The sequence below is a fragment of the Narcine bancroftii genome, chromosome 5 (genome assembly GCF_036971445.1).
Source record: "Narcine bancroftii isolate sNarBan1 chromosome 5, sNarBan1.hap1, whole genome shotgun sequence".
Taxonomy (NCBI): Eukaryota; Metazoa; Chordata; class Chondrichthyes; order Torpediniformes; family Narcinidae; genus Narcine; species Narcine bancroftii.
Genome location: NC_091473.1, coordinates 205164683 through 205187074, shown reverse-complemented (window position 1 = coordinate 205187074; position 22392 = coordinate 205164683). Strand labels below are relative to the sequence as shown.

General features: G+C 42.9%; 1 gene segment (V, D, J or C); it reads right to left on the bottom strand.

The window, feature by feature from the left end:
- Window positions 1-173: 173 nt before the first annotated feature.
- LOC138765483 (T cell receptor alpha variable 20-like) lies at window positions 174-851 on the bottom strand. The segment is given in 2 exon segments: window positions 174-517; window positions 806-851. Coding segments are annotated over 2 exon segments (390 nt in total).
- Between the last annotated feature and the right edge of the window lie 21541 nt (window positions 852-22392).

Below are 22392 nucleotides of genomic sequence, written 5' to 3'. Positions count from 1 at the left end.
CTTCCAACCTCTCACCTCAGACACAGAGCACGCAGAGAGAGAGAAACGATCAGAGGAGGGCAGATCTCAACACACTCCACGTTCCTGCAGACTCTCCAAGAAGGTCGCGCTGCCGCTTCCATTCCGTGATCGAGGGCGCCCCCGACCCACTGCGTCCGATTAAATTTCGTGTGCTACGTTTTTTGTACGGATCTGCCACTGCTCAGGAACAGCGTGTGCTTCACTGCGCAGAGATACACGGCGGAATCTTCTACAAGGCTTTTAGAGATGTTAAGGTGGGATTTCTGACTCTTTTTCTCCAATATACCCGAGATCCTCTCCGGACAATCTGGGGACGGAAACGCCTCTCCTGACGCGTAGATTTTCAGCAGATATTTGGGAGATTTTCCAGGATGATGAATGTACCAAATATATGCCATCAGGCTCTTCGAGTAACTGCAGCTCAGTGATACGATCTGCCCTTCATAGACCACCAATTCCGTGGGGTCTTGACTAACTGAGTCTTTCCCACTCGCCGCTGGAACAAAACAGAAGGTGTTAATCGCGCTGATCCCACTGGACACTTGTTGACCAATCACTCTCACCAAGTAGAACGGCGCAAACAATCAGCCAACAGCGCAGTAGGAAAATGATGCCCGGACTCAAATCGGAGGAAGAATATTTTACAAATGCTCGATTATATAAGAGCGCGATTCCAAGTCGGAAGCAACATTTTGGGGAATTGTCAATTTTCATTAGGTTAAAGCTGGAGATACAAAGAGAAAAGACGATGGATAGACGTCGCTGACCAATCAGACAGTCTCACCAGTCAGAAAGGCCCACAGAATCAGCAAACAACTCAGAAGGGACATGGTACGCGGATTAAGGTCTAAAGCGAAGATTTCCCTGTGTTACCGCTGTACCAGGGTGGAGCGATGTTTTAAGCGAAATGACGCTTGGGCCAGATTTGAGAGTGTTTACCACACACAGGATTGGTTCGTGTGGCCATAATTGATCCAACCAGATTGAGTTGATAAGACAATCCCCATCTCGTTCCCCGTCCTTCGCTCAGTTTCTCCCTCTATGTCCACTTCCCGCGTCTTTCTCCTGCCCTCTTTGTATCTCCTCCCTCGCTTTCCCTCACTCCTCCGTCTCACCCCTTCATTCTTTCTACGGTTCTTCCTCACGCTGTCTCACTCTTTCACCTGCTTAACCCTTCTCAATCTCAACACGCTTATCCACTTCTTTCTCCCCTTTTCTCTCTAACCACATCCCATCTCAGAATGAGCCTGTGTACCTCCGCAATATCCCAGGAAGCGTGTGAATCGCACCGAACAGAGACAAACGGCCAAGTCTGCTTCAAGATCTCCGGAGATGAGGAGTCACGTGATGGAGTAGTGGCCGGACGGTGAACTCCAGCCCTCTCCAGAAAAGTCGGGAAAAACGAGAGAAAATACAAAGGCACAGAAATACAAGTTAAAGAAAAGTGAATATAAAGGTGGAAAGAAGATGGAGACAAAAGGAGAAAAATCAAAATCAACGGAAAGAAGAGAGGAAGAGAAGACAACGGAGGAAAAAGGTGAAGGCCTTACCTGTCCGAAGAGGCCCGCTGTGGAGAGAAGACCCCATTACCTCAGGTCGGTAGAAAGAGAACTACAACAATGGCTCACAGAGCCGAGTAAAAGTGCGCAACCGCGCATGCGCGACTCCTCGCGCATGCGCGATGCGCATACAAAAAAACACACCGACGGGAGGGGGGACCAGCTGGGGAGTCGATCTCCACAGCCGGCAACGACAGCTGCAGAACACCTGCAGCAAGAAGACACCACAGAAGACAATGGAAACAAGAAAGAAGAGGAGGAAAGGGCAGCAAAGAAACAACAGATGGTCAACCTAGAGGAAGAAGAAGAGGAAGAGGAAGAGTACAGGGAAATAGAAGAAGAAAAGATAGGCAAGGTAAAGGAGGTACTTGCTCTTGTTAGAGGATACATGGAGTCATTTAAAGAATGGCAAACACAGGAATTCAATGATTTAAGAAGAAGAATAAACAACACAGAAAAGAAAATAAATAAAATGGATATGACCTTAACAGAAATGGGGAAAAAAATGGACAAGATGGAAGAACGGGCAATAGCAGCAGAAATGGAGGTAGAAGACTTAAAAAAGAAATTGGAGGAATCTAATAAAAAAACTAAAGAGACACAAGAATTACTAGCCCAAAAAATAGATATAATGGAAAATTATAACAGAAGAAATAACATAAAGATAGTGGGCCTTAAGGAAGATGTAGAAGGCAAGAATATGAGGGAGTTTATAAAAGAATGGATCCCTAAGGCCCTAGGATGTCCAGAACTACAGCAAGAAATGGAAATAGAAAGGGCACATAGAGCATTGGCCCCTAAACCACAACCACAACAAAAACCAAGATCTATTGTAGTAAAATTCCTAAGATATACTACAAGAGAAAAGGTGCTGGAGAAGACAATGGAAAAAGTAAGAGAGGGCAACAAACCACTGGAGTATAAAGGGCAAAAAATCTTCATTTATCCAGATATAAGCTTTGAACTCCTAAAGAAGAGAAAAGAGTTCAATGCAGCAAAAGCGATTTTATGGAAGAAAGGATATAAATTTACACTGAAGCATCCTGCGGTATTGAAAATATTTATTCCAGGACAACAAAACAGACTATTCTCGGATCCAGAAGAAGCACGAAAATTTGCAGAACAATTACAAAAATAGACTGAGGGATGAAGACGGGTAATGAGAGCAAAAATTATCACGATTGATATGTATGTGGGTAAAGACAAAAATAGACTGAGGGATGAAGACGGGTAAGGAGGGTAAAAATGACCACGATTGATATGTATGCGGGTAAAGAGGTATAAGAGTGAATAGAGACAACGGGCATATGTGAAAGTATCTGTAATTAGAGGAAAACATAGAAAGTATAGACAAGAATTAATAAGGGAAGGTAATGGAATAGAGAGAATAAGGAGGGAACTAAAAGAGTGACCTTTGTGACATATAAAAAACGAAATCTTTTCTGGGGGGGGCTGGGTGGGGGGAAAAGAGCGGTCACTGCAAAATCAGTTGACGCTTGCGAGTGGATTCGCAAATCCAAATGGAGAGGGGAGATGTGGTTGTCCGACAAGGGATAAAGGGCAACTCAGGAGGGGAAGGGGAGATTGGGGATAAAGAAGATAGAAATAGGAGAATAAGGAAAATGTTGGATGTTGTAGGAATGTTGTCTGGTAAAGAGTTGAAAATAAGAAAACAGAAATGGAAAAGGAGGAAAGGTAATGATGGAAAAACGGAAAGAGAAGATAAACAAAATATAAAATGGCTACGCTGAACTATATGACTCTAAATATTAATGGAATACATAACCAAATTAAAAGGAAGAAACTACTAAATTTACTGAAAAAGGAAAAAATAGATATAGCATTTGTCCAAGAAACACATTTAACTGAATGGGAGCACAAGAAATTAAAGAGAGATTGGGTAGGACATGTAACAGCAGCATCGTATAATTCAAAAGCAAGAGGAGTGGCTATATTAATTAGCAAAAATGTGCCATTTAAAATAGAAGAGGAAATAATAGATCCAGCAGGGAGATATGTTATGATAAAATGTCAGATATATTCAGAGCTTTGGAATCTACTTAATATATATTCACCTAACGAAGAAGATCAAAAGTTTATGCAAGATATCTTTTTGAAGGTAGCTAATACGCAAGGGAACATACTAATAGGAGGGGATTTCAATCTGAATTTGGATCCAAATATGGATAAAACGGGGAAAAAAATTAACAGGAAGAACAAAGTAACCAAATTTATAATTAAATCAATGCAAGAAATGAAACTTGTGGACATATGGAGGAAACAAAACCCAAAAGAAAAGGAATACTCATACTACTCGACTAGACATAAAACATACTCAAGGATAGACCTATTCCTGTTATCAGCCCACATACAAGGGAGAGTTAGGAAAACGGAATATAAAGCTAGACTATTATCGGACCACTCACCCCTGTTATTGGCAATAGAGCTAGAAGACATCCCTCCAAGAATGTATAGATGGAGATTAAACCCCATGCTACTTAAAAGACAGGATTTTAGAGAATTTATTGAAAAACAATTAAAAATGTACTTTGAAGTAAATACGGAATCAGTGGAAGATAAGTTTATACTATGGGACGCAATGAAAGCATTCATTAGAGGGCAAATAATAAGTTATGCAACCAAGATGAAGAAGGACTATAATCAGGAAACAGAGCAGTTGGAAAGGGAAATAATAAACATAGAAAAAAAATTAGCAATAAAGGAAGATACAACCAAAAGAAGAGAATTGGCGGATAAAAAAATAAAATATGAAACATTACAAACATATAAGGTGGAGAAGAATATAATGAAGACAAAACAGAAATATTATGAACTAGGGGAAAAAACACACAAAATCCTAGCATGGCAGCTTAAGACAGAGCAAACTAAGAAAACGGTATTGGCAACAAGGAAAAAAGACAAACAAATTACATATAATCCAAAAGAAATTAAGGAAAACTTCAGAGAATTCTATGAACAATTATACCGAACCGAAAACGAAGGGAAAGAAGGGAAAATAGATGAATTTTTGACTAAAATTGAACTACCAAAACTACAAATAGAGGAACAAAATAAATTAACAGAACCATTTGGAACAGTAGAAATACAAGAGATAATAAAAAATTTACCAAATAATAAGACACCAGGAGAGGATGGACTCCCAATAGAATTCTACAAAACATTTAAAGACCTAATAATACCGCCCCTCCTGGATGTAATCAACCAGATTGATGAGACACAAAACTTACCAGATTCATGTAAAACAGCAATAATTACAGTGATACTAAAACAAGGGAAAGATCCACTCTCACCAGCGTCATATAGACCAATATCTTTGCTAAACACAGATTATAAGATAATAGCTAAACTATTAGCGAACAGATTAGCAGAACAGGTACCGAAAATGGTAAATTTAGACCAAACTGGATTTATCAAAAAAAGACGCACAACAGACAATATTTGTAAATTTATTAACTTAATTCATGCAGTAGAAGGAAATAAAGCACCGGCAGTAGCAGTTGCTTTAGACGCAGAGAAGGCCTTCGACAGAGTAGAATGGAATTACTTGTTCAAAGTATTGCAAAAATTCAGTTTACCGGAGAAGTATATTAATTGGATTAAAGCATTATATAAGGGACCGTTAGCGAAAGTGACAGTAAATGGACATGTATCAAAGCAATTTAACTTAAGCAGGTCAACGCGGCAGGGATGCCCACTATCACCATTATTGTTTGCGCTAGCTATAGAACCACTAGCAGAATCGATAAGAAGAGATAATAATATAAAAGGAATAAAAATAAAAGACAGGGAATATAAAATCAGTCTGTTTGCGGATGATGTGATAGTGTACTTAACAGAACCAGAACTATCAATAAAAGAACTATATAAGAAATTGAAGGAATATGGAGAAGTGTCGGGATACAAGATAAACGTAAATAAAAGTGAAGCAATGCCTATGAATAACGCGGATTTCTCAAAATTTAAGGAGGAATCCCCATTCAGATGGCAAACGCAGGCAATAAGATACCTAGGTGTGCAAATAAACAAAAATCTAGGCCAATTATATAAACTCAATTACAATCCACTAATGAAAAAACTACAGGACGATTTAGAGCATTGGAAAGAGCTACCACTAACACTGATAGGAAGGATAAACTGTATTAAAATGAACATTTTTCCAAGGATACTATACTTATTTCAGGCATTGCCAATACAACTGACAGAAAAATTCTTCAAAGAGTTAAAGAAAATAATAAGGAGATTTTTATGGAGAGGGGGGAAACCGAGGATAGCACTAGACAAATTAACAGAATGGTATAAACAAGGAGGCTTACAATTGCCAAACTTCAAAAATTATTATAGAGCCGCACAATTAAGGTACCTATCAGATTTTTATCAAACAAGGGAAAAACCAGACTGGACGAGACTAGAATTAGATAAAATAGGGGAAAAGATACCTGAACACATATTATATAAATGGGACGAAAAATTGGTACAACATAGAACTTCTCCAGTATTACACCATCTCCTCAATATATGGAAGAAGATACATGTAGAAAGAAATAAAATAAATTACCAAATACCAAAACTAATATTGACGCAAAATAAGCTACTCCCTTTTACAATAGACAACCTTGCCTTTAGAAAATGGGAAAAAAAAGGGATTAAAAGAATAGAAAATTGTTTTTCAGGAAATAGATTCTTATCCTTTGAACAAATGAGAGATAAGTACAATATAACGGGAGATACAGCGCTGGCATATTACCAACTGAGATCCTACTTGAAAGATAAATTAGGAAGCAACTTGAGTTTACCAGAGGGAAGTAACCTTGAATATGTGATTACAGATACAATGTTAATCAAAAGATTTATAAAAAATATGTATATTAAACTGCAAGAAAAGGAAAATGAGGAAACAAATGGTAAAACTAAACAAAAATGGGAACAAGATTTAAATATAAAGATAAAAAAGGAAACATGGGAGAAGTTATGCTCTGGAACGATGAGAAATACAATAAATACGAGGCTGCGTATGATACAATATAATTGGTTACACAGACTATACATTACACCGCAAAAGTTAAATAAATGGGACCCAACAGTATCTGATAGATGTTTTCGATGTAAAAAAGAAAGGGGAACAACAATTCATGCAATCTGGACATGTGAGAGAGTAGAAAAATTTTGGGATGATCTCAATCAGATATTAAATAAAATAACAGAAAACAATATACCAAAGAATCCAGAGATCTTTCTCCTAAGTAACATAAAAAATAAAGAATTTGGAATTGACTTGGAGGATGCACAAAAAAGATTTGTTAAGATAGCCCTAGCTGTAGCAAAAAAATGTATTATGTCAACCTGGAAATTGGAAGATAATTTGAAAATACAACAATGGTATATAGAAATGAATAAATGTATTCCATTAGAAAAAATAACATATAGTTTAAGAAATAATATTGAAATATTCGAACAAGTATGGGAGCCTTACATTAAATACAATAGCGAAAACCTACCGGGAACAAACATTACCTAAGTTGATGGAAGGAGAAGAGAAGAAAAAAAATGGACTCAGTAGAATTTCTGGTGTATTTTTGTTGAATGACAACATTGTCTAACTGAAATAATGCAACCTAGATTGTATAACTAAAATGGATGAGAGGGGGGAGGGATGGGGGGGTGGCTTGGGAGGAGGAAGGGGGGAGGGAGAAAAAGTCACTGTAAATGTGTGGAAAAGAAAAAGTGTATATCATGGCTATTGTGATTTATGGTGTGAAAAATAAAAAATTAAAAAAAAAAAAAAAAAAAAAAAAAAAAAAAAAAAAAAAAAAAAAAAAAAAAAAAAAAAAAAAGATCTCCGGAGATAATGACTTAGAATATCCGACCCCTTTTCTCCAAGGAACCCTTCATCCTGTCCGTCCAATAGTGAGACAGACCCTCTATCCCTGAGCTGCGGATTTTCCAGCAAATATATCCGACAGGGGGTTTGTATCCGAACTGGAATTGGACCTATATCCTTGCAGGCAGGTTTGCTGATGCTGTTCCGGAGGGTTAAGTTTGATTTGTAGGGGGAAGGAAACCAGACTGTGAGAGCTGATAGTGAGGTGGACGTGGATAAATATCATGTGAGGACTGCGTGTATAGACAGAAATCAAAGGTTTTCACACGATAGAAATGTTCTATTTATTTTAATGCAACGAGTATTGCCACAAAGGCGGGCGGTTTTCAGGCGTGGAATCACGAATTTATTGCCTTTAGTGAGACGTGGTTGCAGGAGCAGTAGGACTGGCAGCACATTGCTCCAGGATTCTCTCTTTCTGACATGATGTGGGAGGGTGAAGGGGGAAGAGTGAGATTAGACAGGACAGGACTCGTCCTCAGAGGCCATATGGATGTAGTTCACCAACGGGTATGATGCGGCCACACCGAAAGGGTTGTATTATAGACCGTACAATAGTCCAAGAGAATTGACGGTGCAAATCTGAAAAGAGTAAGCAGACCGATGTAAGAAACAGAAAGTTGGGATAGTAGGTGATTTTAATTTTCCATATATTGACTGGACCCCCATGTGGTAAAAGGGCTGGGTGGCTTAACGTTTGTCAAATCTGTTCAGGAAAGATTTCTTAATCAATATATATAGGTGCCAACGAGAGCTGATGCAATACTTTATGTCCTTATTTTCAATTTACTTATGCATATGGACAGGTCTAACCCTCGAGTTAATATTATAAATTGGTGAGAGGCCAATTTATGGAAATGAGAAAGGATCGAGGAAGAGTGGACTGGAATAATCTGTTTAATGGCAAATATGTGTTCAGTCAGTGGAAGTTCTTCAAATGTGACATTTTGAGAGAGCAGATTTTGCCCGTTCCTGTCACGATTAAAGGCACAGATAACAGGCAGAGGGAACCTTGGTTTTCGAGGACATTTGCGATCTGGTGAAGAAGGTGTAAAGTGTGTATAGGGAACAAATAGCAATTAGCTACGAGAAGAGTATAGAAAATATGAGATAAATAAGTCAAATCTATCATAGGTAATCCAAAAATTGCAGTAATGGGATGTGGTTGTAAATCAATATTCAAAACAGTAGATATAATGGAAAAAATTTCCTTCCAATAATTCTGTAAAGAGGAACAGGACCAAAACATATGTGTAAGGGAAGCTATTTCCAATTGACATTTATCACATATAGGATCGATATGAGAATAAAAGCGATGGAGTTTATCTTTAGACATATGAGCTCTATGAACAACTTTAAACTCTATTAGTGAATGTTATGCACCTATGATAGATTTGACTTATTTATCTCTTCCTGCGGATCGTATGATTGCTTATCTTACACTAATGGCTAGAAGATCTATACTATTGAATTGGAAAGAGGTTAATCCTCCCACTGTTTTCCAATGGTTTACCCAAACTATACTATGTTTAAATTTAGAGAAAATTAGAAACTCTGTCTATGAATCCCCTTCTAAGTTTGAGTTAACCTGGCGACCATTTATTCAATATTTTCATTTGTGGTGAGTTGATCTGGCTCTGTTTTCTTTCTATGATTATGTATGATAATTGGGCTGTAAGTTGAGATCGGAGTGATCGGCGTGGTTTATCTATATCTGTAGGTTTTTTTTGTTTTTTTTAAAGTTTTTTTAATTCAGATTTGTTTTTTCTTCTTTTTTGGGGTATTTTCTTCTCTTTTTTCATATATTGTTATTAATTATATCTTTTTTTTAGAGATAGTTCACACCTTAAACTGATGTAAAAAAAACTTTATGATATATTTTTATTCTGTAATATTATTGTTTAATATCTCTGTATTAATTCATTACTTACTATGTATTTTTTATATCTCTTTGAACTGTATGTGTTTATAAATTATAATAATAATAAAAAGATTGAAAAAGAAAGAAAATATGAGAACATTAGGAGTTCTGTGTGCTCTTCTGGTCGCCAAACTATACGAAGGGTATATTTAAGATTGAAAGAGTGCAGAGAGATTTGCTACGATGTTTCGAGTATTCAGGAGTTGAATTACAGGGAAAGATTACACAGGTTAGGACTTGTAGCGTAGAGGAATAAGGGGATGCTTGATTGAGATTTACTAATTTAAGAGAGTTGTAGACACTGTAAAATTGAGTAGGCTTTTTCAACTTAGATTTGGAGAGATAACTACAAGAGGACACCGCTTTATGGTGAAAGGGGAAAGGTTGAGGGGGAACCTCCACTCAGAGAGTGGCGGGAGTGTGATCGAGTTGCCATATGACTGCCTCACTCTGAGTCTCGCGTCCTCTGTCTCCGGTTTTGTTTCCACCCACATCCGATTTCAGAATCAGCTTTTGTGCATTTTTGCAATTTCCAAAGAACAGAGTGAGCGGCACCGCGCAGAGATACACGGCCAAGTCCGCTTCAACAGCTTTCGAAACATTGAGGTGGAATATCCAGGCCCTTTTCTCCAAAGGAACCGTCATCCTGTCCGGACGATCGTGAGACCGAAGCGCATTGAATACTATGATATATCCAAGATCTCACTGTCCACGGGAATTGTAACGTCTCCAAAAAATAAGGTTACACCTCTCGGGTAACTAGTTTCAGTGCCACTTCTTGTCTTACCGCGGCCATGTCCGTGTGTCACAGCATTTCCCCATTTGTTTCGGAAAGAAGCAAGCAGTGCAGATCTGCGAGGAAATAGTCTGAGCCGGGAGGGACACGCGCTGACAAATTAGACAGAGGTTCTCCAAGCAGAACGGCCCACAGAATCAGAAAAACACTGAATGGGAAGGAATCCAGGATGAATATGAACAGAAGCATCTTTCAACGTCTTCGCCCGATATGTGACTGTGGGATCGCGTCAGTAGCGGCCCATCCTCTAGGAGGCACAGGAGGGCGCATTCCTCGCACATCTTCACAATAGTGATAGAACCAATGAAATCTGGTTACTAATCTTGGCCGTTCTCATTCTCACTCTTTTTCCCACGTGTTACTTGTCTATATTTACACACCAGACGTCTCTCTCTTCTTCACTCTTGCTCATCCCTTTCCTTCATCTTCACATGTTTTCCTGCACCCTCTCGCCGCTTCTCCTGTTCTCTTTCACTTCCTTCCTTGAGGCGACTCCGTCTTCCACTTAGTTAATCTTTCGAGAGCAGTGCCAATCTCTCCCTCCCTTCAACCTTAGCCATGTTCACTCATGGATGTTCAGCCAAGTTCACCCCAAACTCAATCTACAAATTAGCTGAAGGCGCCACCAGGGCTGCCCAAATAAATGGAAACGATGAGTCCGAATGTAGGATAGTGATCGAGAACCAGTTTGGCTGGTTCGAGAACGACAATTATGTTTTTAATATCATCAAGACCAAGGAGCTAGTTGTTCATTTTAGCAATAACAGGTTTGAGGGATCGCTAGTCCCACCGACCCGCGTGGCTAAGATTTTTTTAAACTTCTCACCTTCCATCTAAAGAACATTGCTTCATTTTCCTACAATATACTGACAAATACCTATCTGTTTCACCCTCTCCCCTGACTTCCAACCTCCAATTCAGACCAAGAGCACTCAGAGAAAGAGTAACGCTCAGAGAATGGCAAATCTCCTGCAACTCCGCGTTATAGCAGGCCCTTCAGGTAGATCGCGCTGTCGCTTCCATTCCGTTGACGGGTGCGCCCCTGAGCCACAGTGTCCGATTAAATTCCATGAGGTTCGGTTTTTTGTGTGGATCTGCCAGCCCATCTGCAGCTGCGTGAGATACACGACGGATTCCTCCACAAGGCTTTCAGAGATGATGAGGTGGATTTCATTACCTTTTTCACCAAATAACGCTTTATTTTCTCAGGATAATCGTGAGTCTGAACCACGATTCGGGACGTGTAGATTTTCGCCAAATATTTTGGAGATTCTCCGGGATATTCAATGTACCAAAAATTAGTGTCGGGGCTAATCAAGTAACTACATCTCATTGATACGATCTGCCCTTTATCCACTAACATTTGCGGCGGGCTTTGGGTCACCGAATCCTTTGCCCTGCCCCTGGAACAAAATAAAATGTGTGAACGCCGCTGGATGGCACTGAACCCGCGCGGCACTAGTTGACCAATTAGTTTCAACAGGCGGAACGGTGCATATACTCAGCCAACAAATCAGTAGGAACATGATGCCCGGTCTAAATTCGGAGGTATCAGGTTGCGTACCCACGTCGGGAGCAGCAGAAACTCTGTATGTGTCCCCGTTTCCCTCGTACGAAAATGGCGAAGAGCGAGAGAGGGGGGGAACGAGTGCGACAGTGAAACCGCGAGGAAGTTCAGTAAACACAGAGAGTGTGTAAATGAGTAAGCGGAGGAAGAAGGTGCAAGGAAGAGCAAAGGAAGTTGGGGAATTTGTCCGTCTTTAATTATGTTAAAGCTAGAGATTTGTAGAGAGAGGACAATGGGCAGAAGTCGCTGACCAGTCAGACAGGCTCACTAGTCAGAACGGCCCAAAGAATCACCAAACCATTCACTAAGAACATGGTATGTGGATTAAGATCATCAACGAAGGTTTCCTTATGTTACCGCAGTACAATTGGTGGGGCGATGTTATGAGCGGTCTAACACTTGGGACAGATATGAGAGTGTTTCCATCATACAGGATTGGTTGGTGTGGTCATTATCCAACCAATAAGAACGCGTTAGTGAAGACAGTTTGCATCGCGTTCCCCTCGCTTCACGAACCCTCTACCTGTTCACTCCCCGCATCTACCCTTTTTTAATCTCCTCCCTCGCTCCCTTTCTCCTTCTTTCGTTCTATTCTTGACGCTCACTCTGTCTCACATTTTCACCTGTTCAACATTAAGCAATCCCTAACCTGCTCTAGCATCCTCTTTCTCGCGTTTCATTTCAAACCACATACGATTTGTGCGTCCAGCTATTTCCAAAGAACAGCGTGAGCCACACCGCCCTGAGATAAACCATCAAGTCCGCTACAAACGTTTTCGACGTATTGAGGTGAAATATCCAGCCCCTTTTCTCCAACGTCATCCTGTCCAGTCAAACGTGAGGCAGAACCACGTCGTCTCGGTTATAATTTTTAAGCATTTAATATATGGGCCACGATATTTCAAATTGTGTCTGAACGAAACGCGCAATGAATGTAATATGCGAGAAATTGCGCTGAACCGGGAGGGACGCAAGCTACCCAATCAGTCAGAGGTTCGCCAAGTGGATCGGTCCACAAAATCAGCAAACAACTGAAAGGGGGGGAAGTCAGGATAAACAATTAATTCTTCCCACTTTTGCATTTTCCCGCGGCCCTCTCTCTCCCTCTATTTCGATTCCGCTCTCTCACACTCTCTCTCTCTCTCTCTCTCTCTCTCTCTCTCTCCCTCGCTCTCTCTCTCTCTCTCTCTCTCTCACTCACACACACACACACACACACACACACACACACACACACATCTATCTATCTCTATCTCTCATTCTGTGTCTCGGTCTATGTGAGTTTCCCTCTGTCCCCGTTGACAGAAACAAAATCAATTCTCATCTCTTTACCTTCCATAGCCAATTATCAACTGTCGCTTTGAACTGCCCCTCTCAGCCCCCCCCCCTCCCCCCCCACCCCGCCCCCCCCCCTCCCCCACAAACAAACCCGGTCAGTCTGCAGTCTTAATTTTAACACATTCAAGAGATTTTCATATTCATTGAAGAAGGGCTCGGACCCGAAATATCGGTGAGGTATCTTTCCCTCCTTTTGGGTTCTGCAGCACCGGCTGTGTTGCTCCAGCATTTCTATGAGATTTTGCTTCCACGTTGCTCTCTCCTGTTGCCCATCAGGAGCAAGTTAACGGACTTGGAGGAAATGTTTTCGCCGTTTGGTTATAGAGCGCATTAACACCTATCACTTGAAGGAACTGGACACACTTCAATTGGCCCATCGCCCGTCGCCACAAGTGACGACCGCCCCCCACCCCCACCCCTACCGTTGACGGTCCACTCTTTATTAAATCACCTATACCGCTGAAATACCATGGTGGGTTTGCTGTTCAAGGACTAATGCCCGGCGTTCAACGCCCACACAGTTGCAAAGCGGATGACCAATCTAAAGGATCCGGTACTTTGTCCAGCCATCTGTTACTGGATCTGTGACATCCTCATTGGAAGCCCCCAACAGTGCTCATCGGCAACATCACCTCCTCGACGATGATCAGAAACACGCATCAATGCCTGCTTTGTCCCCTACTCTATGCCATATGCACTCATGAATGTGGGGCCACGCTCTTGCCCTACCCGCGCCGCCTTTATCAACTTCTCAATTTCCATCACAAAAACATAACTTCCCTTTTCCCACTATATTCTGGGAAACAGCTGTTCACTTTATCTCCTTCGCTGTCATCCTACCTTCAACCTCAAAGAAACGAAACGGATGCAGAGAAAAAGAAACGCAAGATGAGGGAAAATCTCCAGCACCTCGGCGTTGACTTCACCCTTCTATTAATCTGACTGACAGAACTGGCTTCTGGGGACCGAGAGCGCCCCCAAGCCACCGCGCGTGATGACAATTTTCGAGGTGAGTTTTTGTGCAGATCCCCGCCGCCCTGGAACAGCGTGAGCTCCACGGCGCAGAGATACACGGCGGAATCATCCACGCGGATTTGTGAGATATTAAGGTGGAATCTCTGGCTCGTTTTCTCTAAGGAACCCGATATCCTCCCAGGACAATCGCGAGAAGGAAACACGTCTCCTGACAGTTGGATTTTCAGCAAATATTTTGGAGATTCTCCGGGATGTTGAATGTACCAAAAATAAGCGTAGGTTGTCATCGAGTAACTACAGTTCAGTTCCACAAACTGCCCTTCATCGACTATCATTTCCGGCGGTCTTTGTGTCACTGAATCATTCGCACTGGCCCCTGGAACAAAGCAGAATGAGTGAACACCGCTGGACCGTACTGCACCCGCGCGACACTTGTTGACCAATCTGTCTCAGCTGGCAGATCGGCCCTAAGATTCTGCCCAATCTTCAGGAGGAACATGATGCTCGGCTTCAATTCGAAAGAAAGAAATTTTCTAAATGCTCGCAAGGTCGCAAACTCAAGTCGGATGCTGAAAAATGTCTTTTGGAGACTGGACTTGTTTCTCTCTCAATAGAATGGCGAGGAGCGACAGAGAGAGAGAGAGAGAGAGAGAGAGAGAGAGAGAGAGAGAGAACGGGGGCGCGCGACGTAGATCAGTACGTAGACAGTGAACGAGTAAACGAGTAAACGGAGGGAGAGCTAAGGAGTTTGATTCTTGGGGGGAACTCATCTAACTTTACTAATGTTAAAGTTACAAACACGTGGACTACCGGGGATGGTAACATATCGGACATGCTCACCAGTCAAAACGACCCAAAGAAACGGCAAAAAACACACAACAGCCATGATCTGCGGATTAAGGTCAAAGGCGAAGATTTCCCCGTATTACAGCTGAACATAGGGAAATACGGATCGGTCGATGTTATGAGCGGACAAACACCCTGGGTCAGAAATGAATGCGTTTCCTTCACATAGGATTGGTTGATGATCTCATTCGTGAACCAATCAGACCGCGTTGAGAAGACAGTCTTCATCGCGCTCTCCTTTCACGGTTTCTCCCTCTATCTGTGCATTCCCAGTGTCTTCCGTCTTTTTATCTCCTCCCTCGCTCCCTCTCTCCGCTTCTTTCATTCTATTCCTCTAGCTCATTCTATCTAACATTTTTAACTGCTCGGCCTTTCGCAATCACTAACATGATCTCCCGTCCTCTTCCTCCCGTTTTGATTCCACCCACATCCGATTTCAGAATCAGGTTTTGTGCGTCACCGCTATTTCCAAAGAACAGCGTGAGCCGCACCGCACAGATATACACGGTCAAGTCGGCTTCAAGAGCTTTCGAGATATTGAGATGTAATATTCGGACCCTTTTCTCCAATGTAACCGTCATCCTGTCCAGACGATCGTGAGTCTGAACCACATCGAACTGGATGTTATATCCAAGATTTGACGATCCACGGGGATTTTAACGTCCCAAAGATATAAGGTAACACTTGTGGGGTAAGTAGTGTCAGTGACTCTGCTTGGCGTCCCGCAGACATTTCCGTGTGTTACTACATTTCCCCTTTTGTTCCTGGAATGAAACTCGCAGTGCAAGATATGAGAAGAATTGCGCTGAGCCGGTAGGGACACGCGCTGACCAATCTGTCAGAGGCTCACCAAGCTGAACGGCCCACAGAATCAACAAATAACTGAATGGGGAGGAAACCAGCATGAAGATAAACAGCGAATATTTCAACATTTTAGTCGAAGACTGGGTGGTCGCGTCAGTGGCGGCCCATCCTCTAGGATACACAGGAGGGCGCCCTCCTCGCACATCGGCTCAATAGGGCGCAGTTACTGGACCAATGGAATCTAGTTATTAATGTTGGCTGTTCTCATGTTCAGTCATTTTCGCTCGTGTTTCGCTGTCTACATTTACACGCCCCACGTCTTTATCTCTTCACTCTCGCTCATCCCTTCCCATCACCTCCTCTTGTTTTCCTGGGCCCCCTCGCCGCTTCTCCCGTTCTGTTTCGACTCGACTCCCTCTTACACTTATTTAACCTTTCGAGAGTAGTGATAACCTCTCCCTCCCATCTATCTAAACAACAATCGATCGTTTAAGTACAATATTCCAGCAAATGGCTGTCTATTTCTTCAAGACTTCCAACCTCTCACCTCAGACACAGAGCACGCAGAGAAAGAGAAACGATCAGAGGAGGGCAGATCTCCGGAGGGTTAAGTTTGATTTGTAGGTGGAGGGAAACCAGACTGTGAGAGCTGATAGTGAGGTTGACGTGGATAAATATCATGTGAGGACTGCGTGTATAGACAGAAATCAAAGGTTTGCACACGATAGAAATGTTCTATTTATTTTAATGCAACGAGTATTGCCACAAAGGCGGGCGGTTTTCAGGCGTGGAATCACGACTTTATTGCCTTTAGTGAGAGGTGGTTGCAGGAGAAGTAGGACTGGCAGCACATTGCTCCATGATTCTCTCTTTCTGACATGATGTGGGAGGGTGAAAGGGGGAAGAGTGAGATTAGACAGGAAAGGACTCGTCCTCAGAGGCCATATGGATGTAGTTCACCAACGGGTATGATGCGGCCACACTGAAAGGGTTGTGTTATAGACCGTACAATAGTCCAAGAGAATTGACGGTGCAAATCTGAAAAGAGTAAGCAGACCGATGTAAGAAACAGAAAGTTGGGATAGTAGGTGATTTTAATTTTCCATATATTGACTGGACCCCCATGTGGTAAAAGGGCTGGGTGGCTTAACGTTTGTCAAATCTGTTCAGGAAAGATTTCTTATTCAATATATATAGGTGCCAACGAGAGCTGATGCAATACTTTATGTCCTTATTTTCAATTTACTTATGCATATAGACAGGTCTAACCGTCGAGTTAATATTATAAATTGGTGAGAGGCCAATTTATGGAAATAAGAAAGGATCGAGGAAGAGTGGACTGGAATAATCTGTTTAATGGCAAATATGTGTTCAGTCAGTGGAAGGTCTTCAAATGCGACATTTTGAGAGAGCAGATTTTGCCGGTTCCTGTCACGATTAAAGGCACAGATAACAGGCAGAGGGAACCTTGGTTTTCGAGGACATTTGCGATCTGGTGAAGAAGGTGTAAAGTGTGTATAGGGAACAAATAGCAATTAGCTACGAGAAGAGTATAGAAAATATGAGAACATTAGGAGTTCTCTGTGCCCTTCTGGTCGCCAAACTATACGAAGGGTATATTTAAGATTTAAAGAGTGCAGAGAGATTTGCTACGATGTTTCGAGTATTCAGGAGTTGAATTACAGGGAAAGATTACACAGGTTAGGACTTGTAGCGTAGAGGAATAAGGGGATGCTTGATTGAGATTTACTAATTTAAGAGAGTTGTAGACACTGTAAAATTGAGTAGGCTCTTTCAACTTAGATTTGGAGAGATAACTACAAGAGGACACCGCTTTATGGTGAAAGGGGAAAGGTTGAGGGGGAACCTCACTCTGAGTCTCGCGTCCTCTGTCTCCGGTATTGTTTCCACCCACATCCGTTACAGAATCAGCTTTTGTGCATTTCTGCAATTTCCAAAGAACAGAGTGAGCGGCACCGCGCAGAGATACACGGCCAAGTCCGCTTCCACAGCTTTCGAAACATTGAGGAGGAATATCCAGGCCCTTTTCACCAAAGGGACCGTCATCCTGTCCGGACGATCGTGAGACCGAAGCGCATTGAATACTATGATATATCCAAGATCTCACGGTCCACGGGAATTGTAACGTCTCCAAAAAATAAGGTTACACCTCTCGGGTAACTAGTTTCAGTGCCACTTCTTGTCTTACCGCGGCCATGTCCGTGTGTCACAGCATTTCCCCATTTGTTTCGCAAAGAAGCAAGCAGTGCAGGTCTGCGAGGAAATAGTCTGAGCCGGGAGGGACACGCGCTGACAAATTAGACAGAGGTTCTCCAAGCAGAACGGCCCACAGAATCAGAAATTAACTGAATGGGATGGAATCCAGGATGAATATGAACAGGAGCATCTTTCAAAGTCTTCGCCCGATATATGACTGTGGGATCGCGTCAGTAGCGGCCCATCCTCTAGAATGCACAGGAGAGCGCATTTCTCGCACATCGCCACAATAGTGACAGAACCAATGAAACCTGGTTACTAATCTTGGCCGTTCTCATTCTCACTCTTTTTCCCACGTGTTACTTGTCTATATTTACACACCAGACGTCTCTCTCTTCTTCACTCTTGCTCATCCCTTTCCTTCATCTTCACATGTTTTCCTGCACCCTCTCGCCGCTTCTCCTGTTCTCTTTCACTTCCTTCCTTGAGGCGACTCCGTCTTCCACTTAGTTAATCTTTCGAGAGCAGTGCCAATCTCTCCCTCCCTTCAACCTTAGCCATGTTCACTCATGGATGTTCAGCCAAGTTCACCTCCAACTCAATCTACAAATTAGCAGAAGGCGCCACCAGGGCTGCCCAAATAAATGGAAACGATGAGTCCGAATGCACGATGGTGATCGAGAATCATTTGGCTGGTTCGAGAACGACAATTATGTTTTTAATATCATCAAGACCAAGGAGCTAGTTGTTTATTTTAGCAATAACAGGTTTGAGGAATCGCTAATCCCACCGACCCGCGTGGCTAAGATTTTTTTAAACTTCTCACCTTCCATCTAAAGAACATTGCTTCATTTTCCTACAATATACTGACAAATACCTATCTGTTTCTCCCTCTCCCTCTGACTTCCAACCTCCAATTCAGACCAAGAGCACTCAGAGAAAGAGAAACGCTCAGAGAATGGCAAATCTCCTGCAACTCCGCGTTATAGCAGGCCCTTCAGGCAGATCGCGCTGTCGCTTCCATTCCGTTGACGGGTGCGCCCCTGAGCCACAGTGTCCGATTAAATTCCATGAGGTTCGGTTTTTTTGTGTGGATCTGCCAGCCCATCTGCAGCTGCGTGAGATACAAGACGGATTCCTCCACAAGGCTTTCAGAGATGTTGAGGTGGGATTTCATTTCCTTTTTCACCAAATAACGCGTTATTTTCTCAGGACAATCGTGAGTCTGAACCACGATTCGGGACGTGTAGATTTTCGCCAAATATTTTGGAGATTCTCCGGGATATTGAATGTACCAAAAATTAGTGTCGGGGCTAATCAAGTAACTACATCTCATTGATACGATCTGCCCTTTATCCACTAACATTTGCGGCGGGCTTTAGGTCACCGAATCCTTTGCCCTCGCCCCTGGAACAAAACAAAATGTGTGAACGCCGCTGGATGGCACTGAACCCGCGCGGCACAATTAATTCAACAGGCAGAACGGTGCATATAATCAGCCAACAAATCAGTAGGAACATGATGCCCGGTCTAAATTCGGAGGTAGGATATTTTACAAATCCTCCACCATATCAGGTCGCGTACCCACGTCGGGAGCAGCAGAAACTCTGTATGTGTCCCCGTTTCCCTCGTACGAAAATGGCGAAGAGCGAGAGAGGGGGGAACGAGAGCGACAGTGAAACCGCGAGGAAGTTCAGTAAACACAGAGAGTGTGTAAATGAGTAAGCGGAGGAAGAACGTGCAAGGAAGAGCAAAAGAATTTGGGGAAATTGTCCAATTAGGTTAAAGCTAGAGATTTGTGGAGAGAGGACAATGGGCAGAAGTCGCTGACCAGTCAGACAGGCTCACTAGTCAGAACGGCCCAAAGAATCACCAAACCACTCACGAAGAACATGGTATGTGAATTAAGATAATCAGCGAAGGTTTCCTTATGTTACCGCAGTACAATTGGTGGGGCGATGTTATGAGCGGTCTAACACTTCGGACAGATATGAGAGTGTTTCCATCATACAGGATTGGTTGGTGTGGTCATTATCCAACCAATAAGAACGCGTTAGTGAAGACAGTTTGCATCGCGTTCCCCTCGCTTCACGAACCCTCTACCTGTTCACTCCCCGCGTCTACCCTTTTTTTAATCTCCTCCCTCGCCCCCTTTCTCCTTCTTTCGTTCTATTCTTGAAGCTCACTCTGTCTCACATTTTCACCTGTTCAACATTAAGCAATCCCTAACGTGCTCTAGCATCCTCTTTCTCGCGTTTCATTTCAAACCACATACGATTTGTGCGTCCAGCTATTTCCAAAGAATAGCGTGAGCCACACCGCCCTGAGATAAACCATCAAGTCCTCTACAAACGTTTTCGACGTATTGAGGTGAAATATCCGGCACCTTTTCTCCAACGTCATCCTGTCCAGTCAAACGTGAGGCAGAACCACGTCGTCTCGGTTATAATTTTTAAGCATTTAATATATGGGCCACGATATTTCAATTTGTGTCTGAAGGAAACACGCAATGAATGTAATATGCGAGAAATTGCGCTGAGCCGGGAGAGACGCGAGCTACGCAATCAGTCAGAGGTTCGCCAAGTGGCTCGGTCCACAAAATCAGCAAACAACTGAAAGGGGGGGAAGTCAGGTTAAACAATTAATTCTTCCCCTTTTGCATTTCCCCGCGGCCCTCTCTCTCCCTCTATTTCGTTTCCGCTCTCTCAGTCTCTCTCTCATTCTCTCTCTCTCTCTCTCTCTCTCTCACTCTCTCTCTCTCTCTCAATCACACACACACACACACACACACACACACTCTCTCTCTCTCTCTCTCTCTCTCCCTCTCTCTCTATCTCTCTCTCTCTCTCTCTCTCACACACACACTCACAGACACAAACACACACACACACACACACACACACACACACACACACACACACACACACACACACACACACACACACACACACACACACATCTATCTATCTCTATCTCTCATTCTGTGTCTCGGTCTATGTGAGTTTCCCTCTGTCCCCGTTGACAGAAACAAAATCTAATCTCATCTCTTTACCTTCCATAGCCAATTATCAACTGTCGCTTTGAACTGCCCCTCCCCACCTCCCCCCCCCCCCCCCCACAACAAACCCGGTCAGTCTGCAGTCTTAATTTTAACACATTCAAGAGATTTTCTTATTCATTGAAGAAGGGCTCGGACCCGAAATATCGGTGAGGTATCTTTCCCTCCTTTTGGGTTTTGCAACACCGGCTGTGTTGCTCTAGCATTTCTGTGAGATTTTGCTTCCACGGTGCTCTCTCTTGTTGCCCAACAGGAGCAAGTTAACGGACTTGGAGGAAATGTTTTCGCCGTTTGGTTATCGAGCGCATTAAAACCTCTCACGGGAAGGACCTGGACACACTTCAATTCGCCCATCGCCCGTCTCCACAACTGACGACCCCCCCCACCCCACCCCCCCACTACCGTTGACGGTCCACTATTTATTAAATCACCTATACCGCCGAAATACAATGGTGGGTTTGCTGTTCAAGGATACCTCCGCAATATCCCAGGAGGGGTCTGAATCGCACCGAACATAGACAAACGGCCAGGTCCGCTTCAGGATCTCCGGAGATAGTGACTTAGAATATCCAACCCCTTTTCTCCAAGGAACCCTTCATCCTGTCCGTCCAATAGTGAGACAGACCCTCTACCCCTGAGCTGCGGATTTTCCAGCAAATATATCCGACAGGTGGTTTGTATCCGAACTGGAAGGGGACCTATATCCTTGCAGGCAGGTTTGCTGATGCTGTTCCGGAGGGTTAAGTTTGATTTGTAGGGGGAGGGAAACCAGACTGTGACAGCTGATAGTGAGGTGGACGTGGTTAAATATCATGTGAGGACTGCGTGTATAGACAGAAATCAAAGGTTTGCACACGATAGAAATGTTCTATTTATTTCAATGCAACGAGTATTGCCATAAAGGCGGGAGGTTTTCAGGCGTGGAATCACGACTTTATTGCCTTTAGTGAGACGTGGTTGCAGGAGCAGTAGGACTGGCAGCACATTGCTCCATGATTCTCTCTTTCAGACATGATGTGGGAGGGTGAAAGGGGGAGGAGTGAGATTAGACAGGACAGGCCTCGTCCTCAGAGGCCATATGGATGTAGTTCACCAACGGGTATGATGCGGCCACACTGAAAGGGTTGTGTTATAGACCGTACAATAGTCCAAGAGAATTGACGGTGCAAATCTGAAAAGAGTAAGCAGACCGATGTAAGAAACAGAAAGTTGGGATAGTAGGTGATTTTAATTTTCCATATATTGACTGGACCCCCATGTGGTAAAAGGGCTGGGTGGCTTAACGTTTGTCAAATCTGTTCAGGAAAGATTTCTTAATCAATATATATAGGTGCCAACGAGAGCTGATGCAATACTTTATTTCCTTATTTTCAATTTGCTTATGCATATGG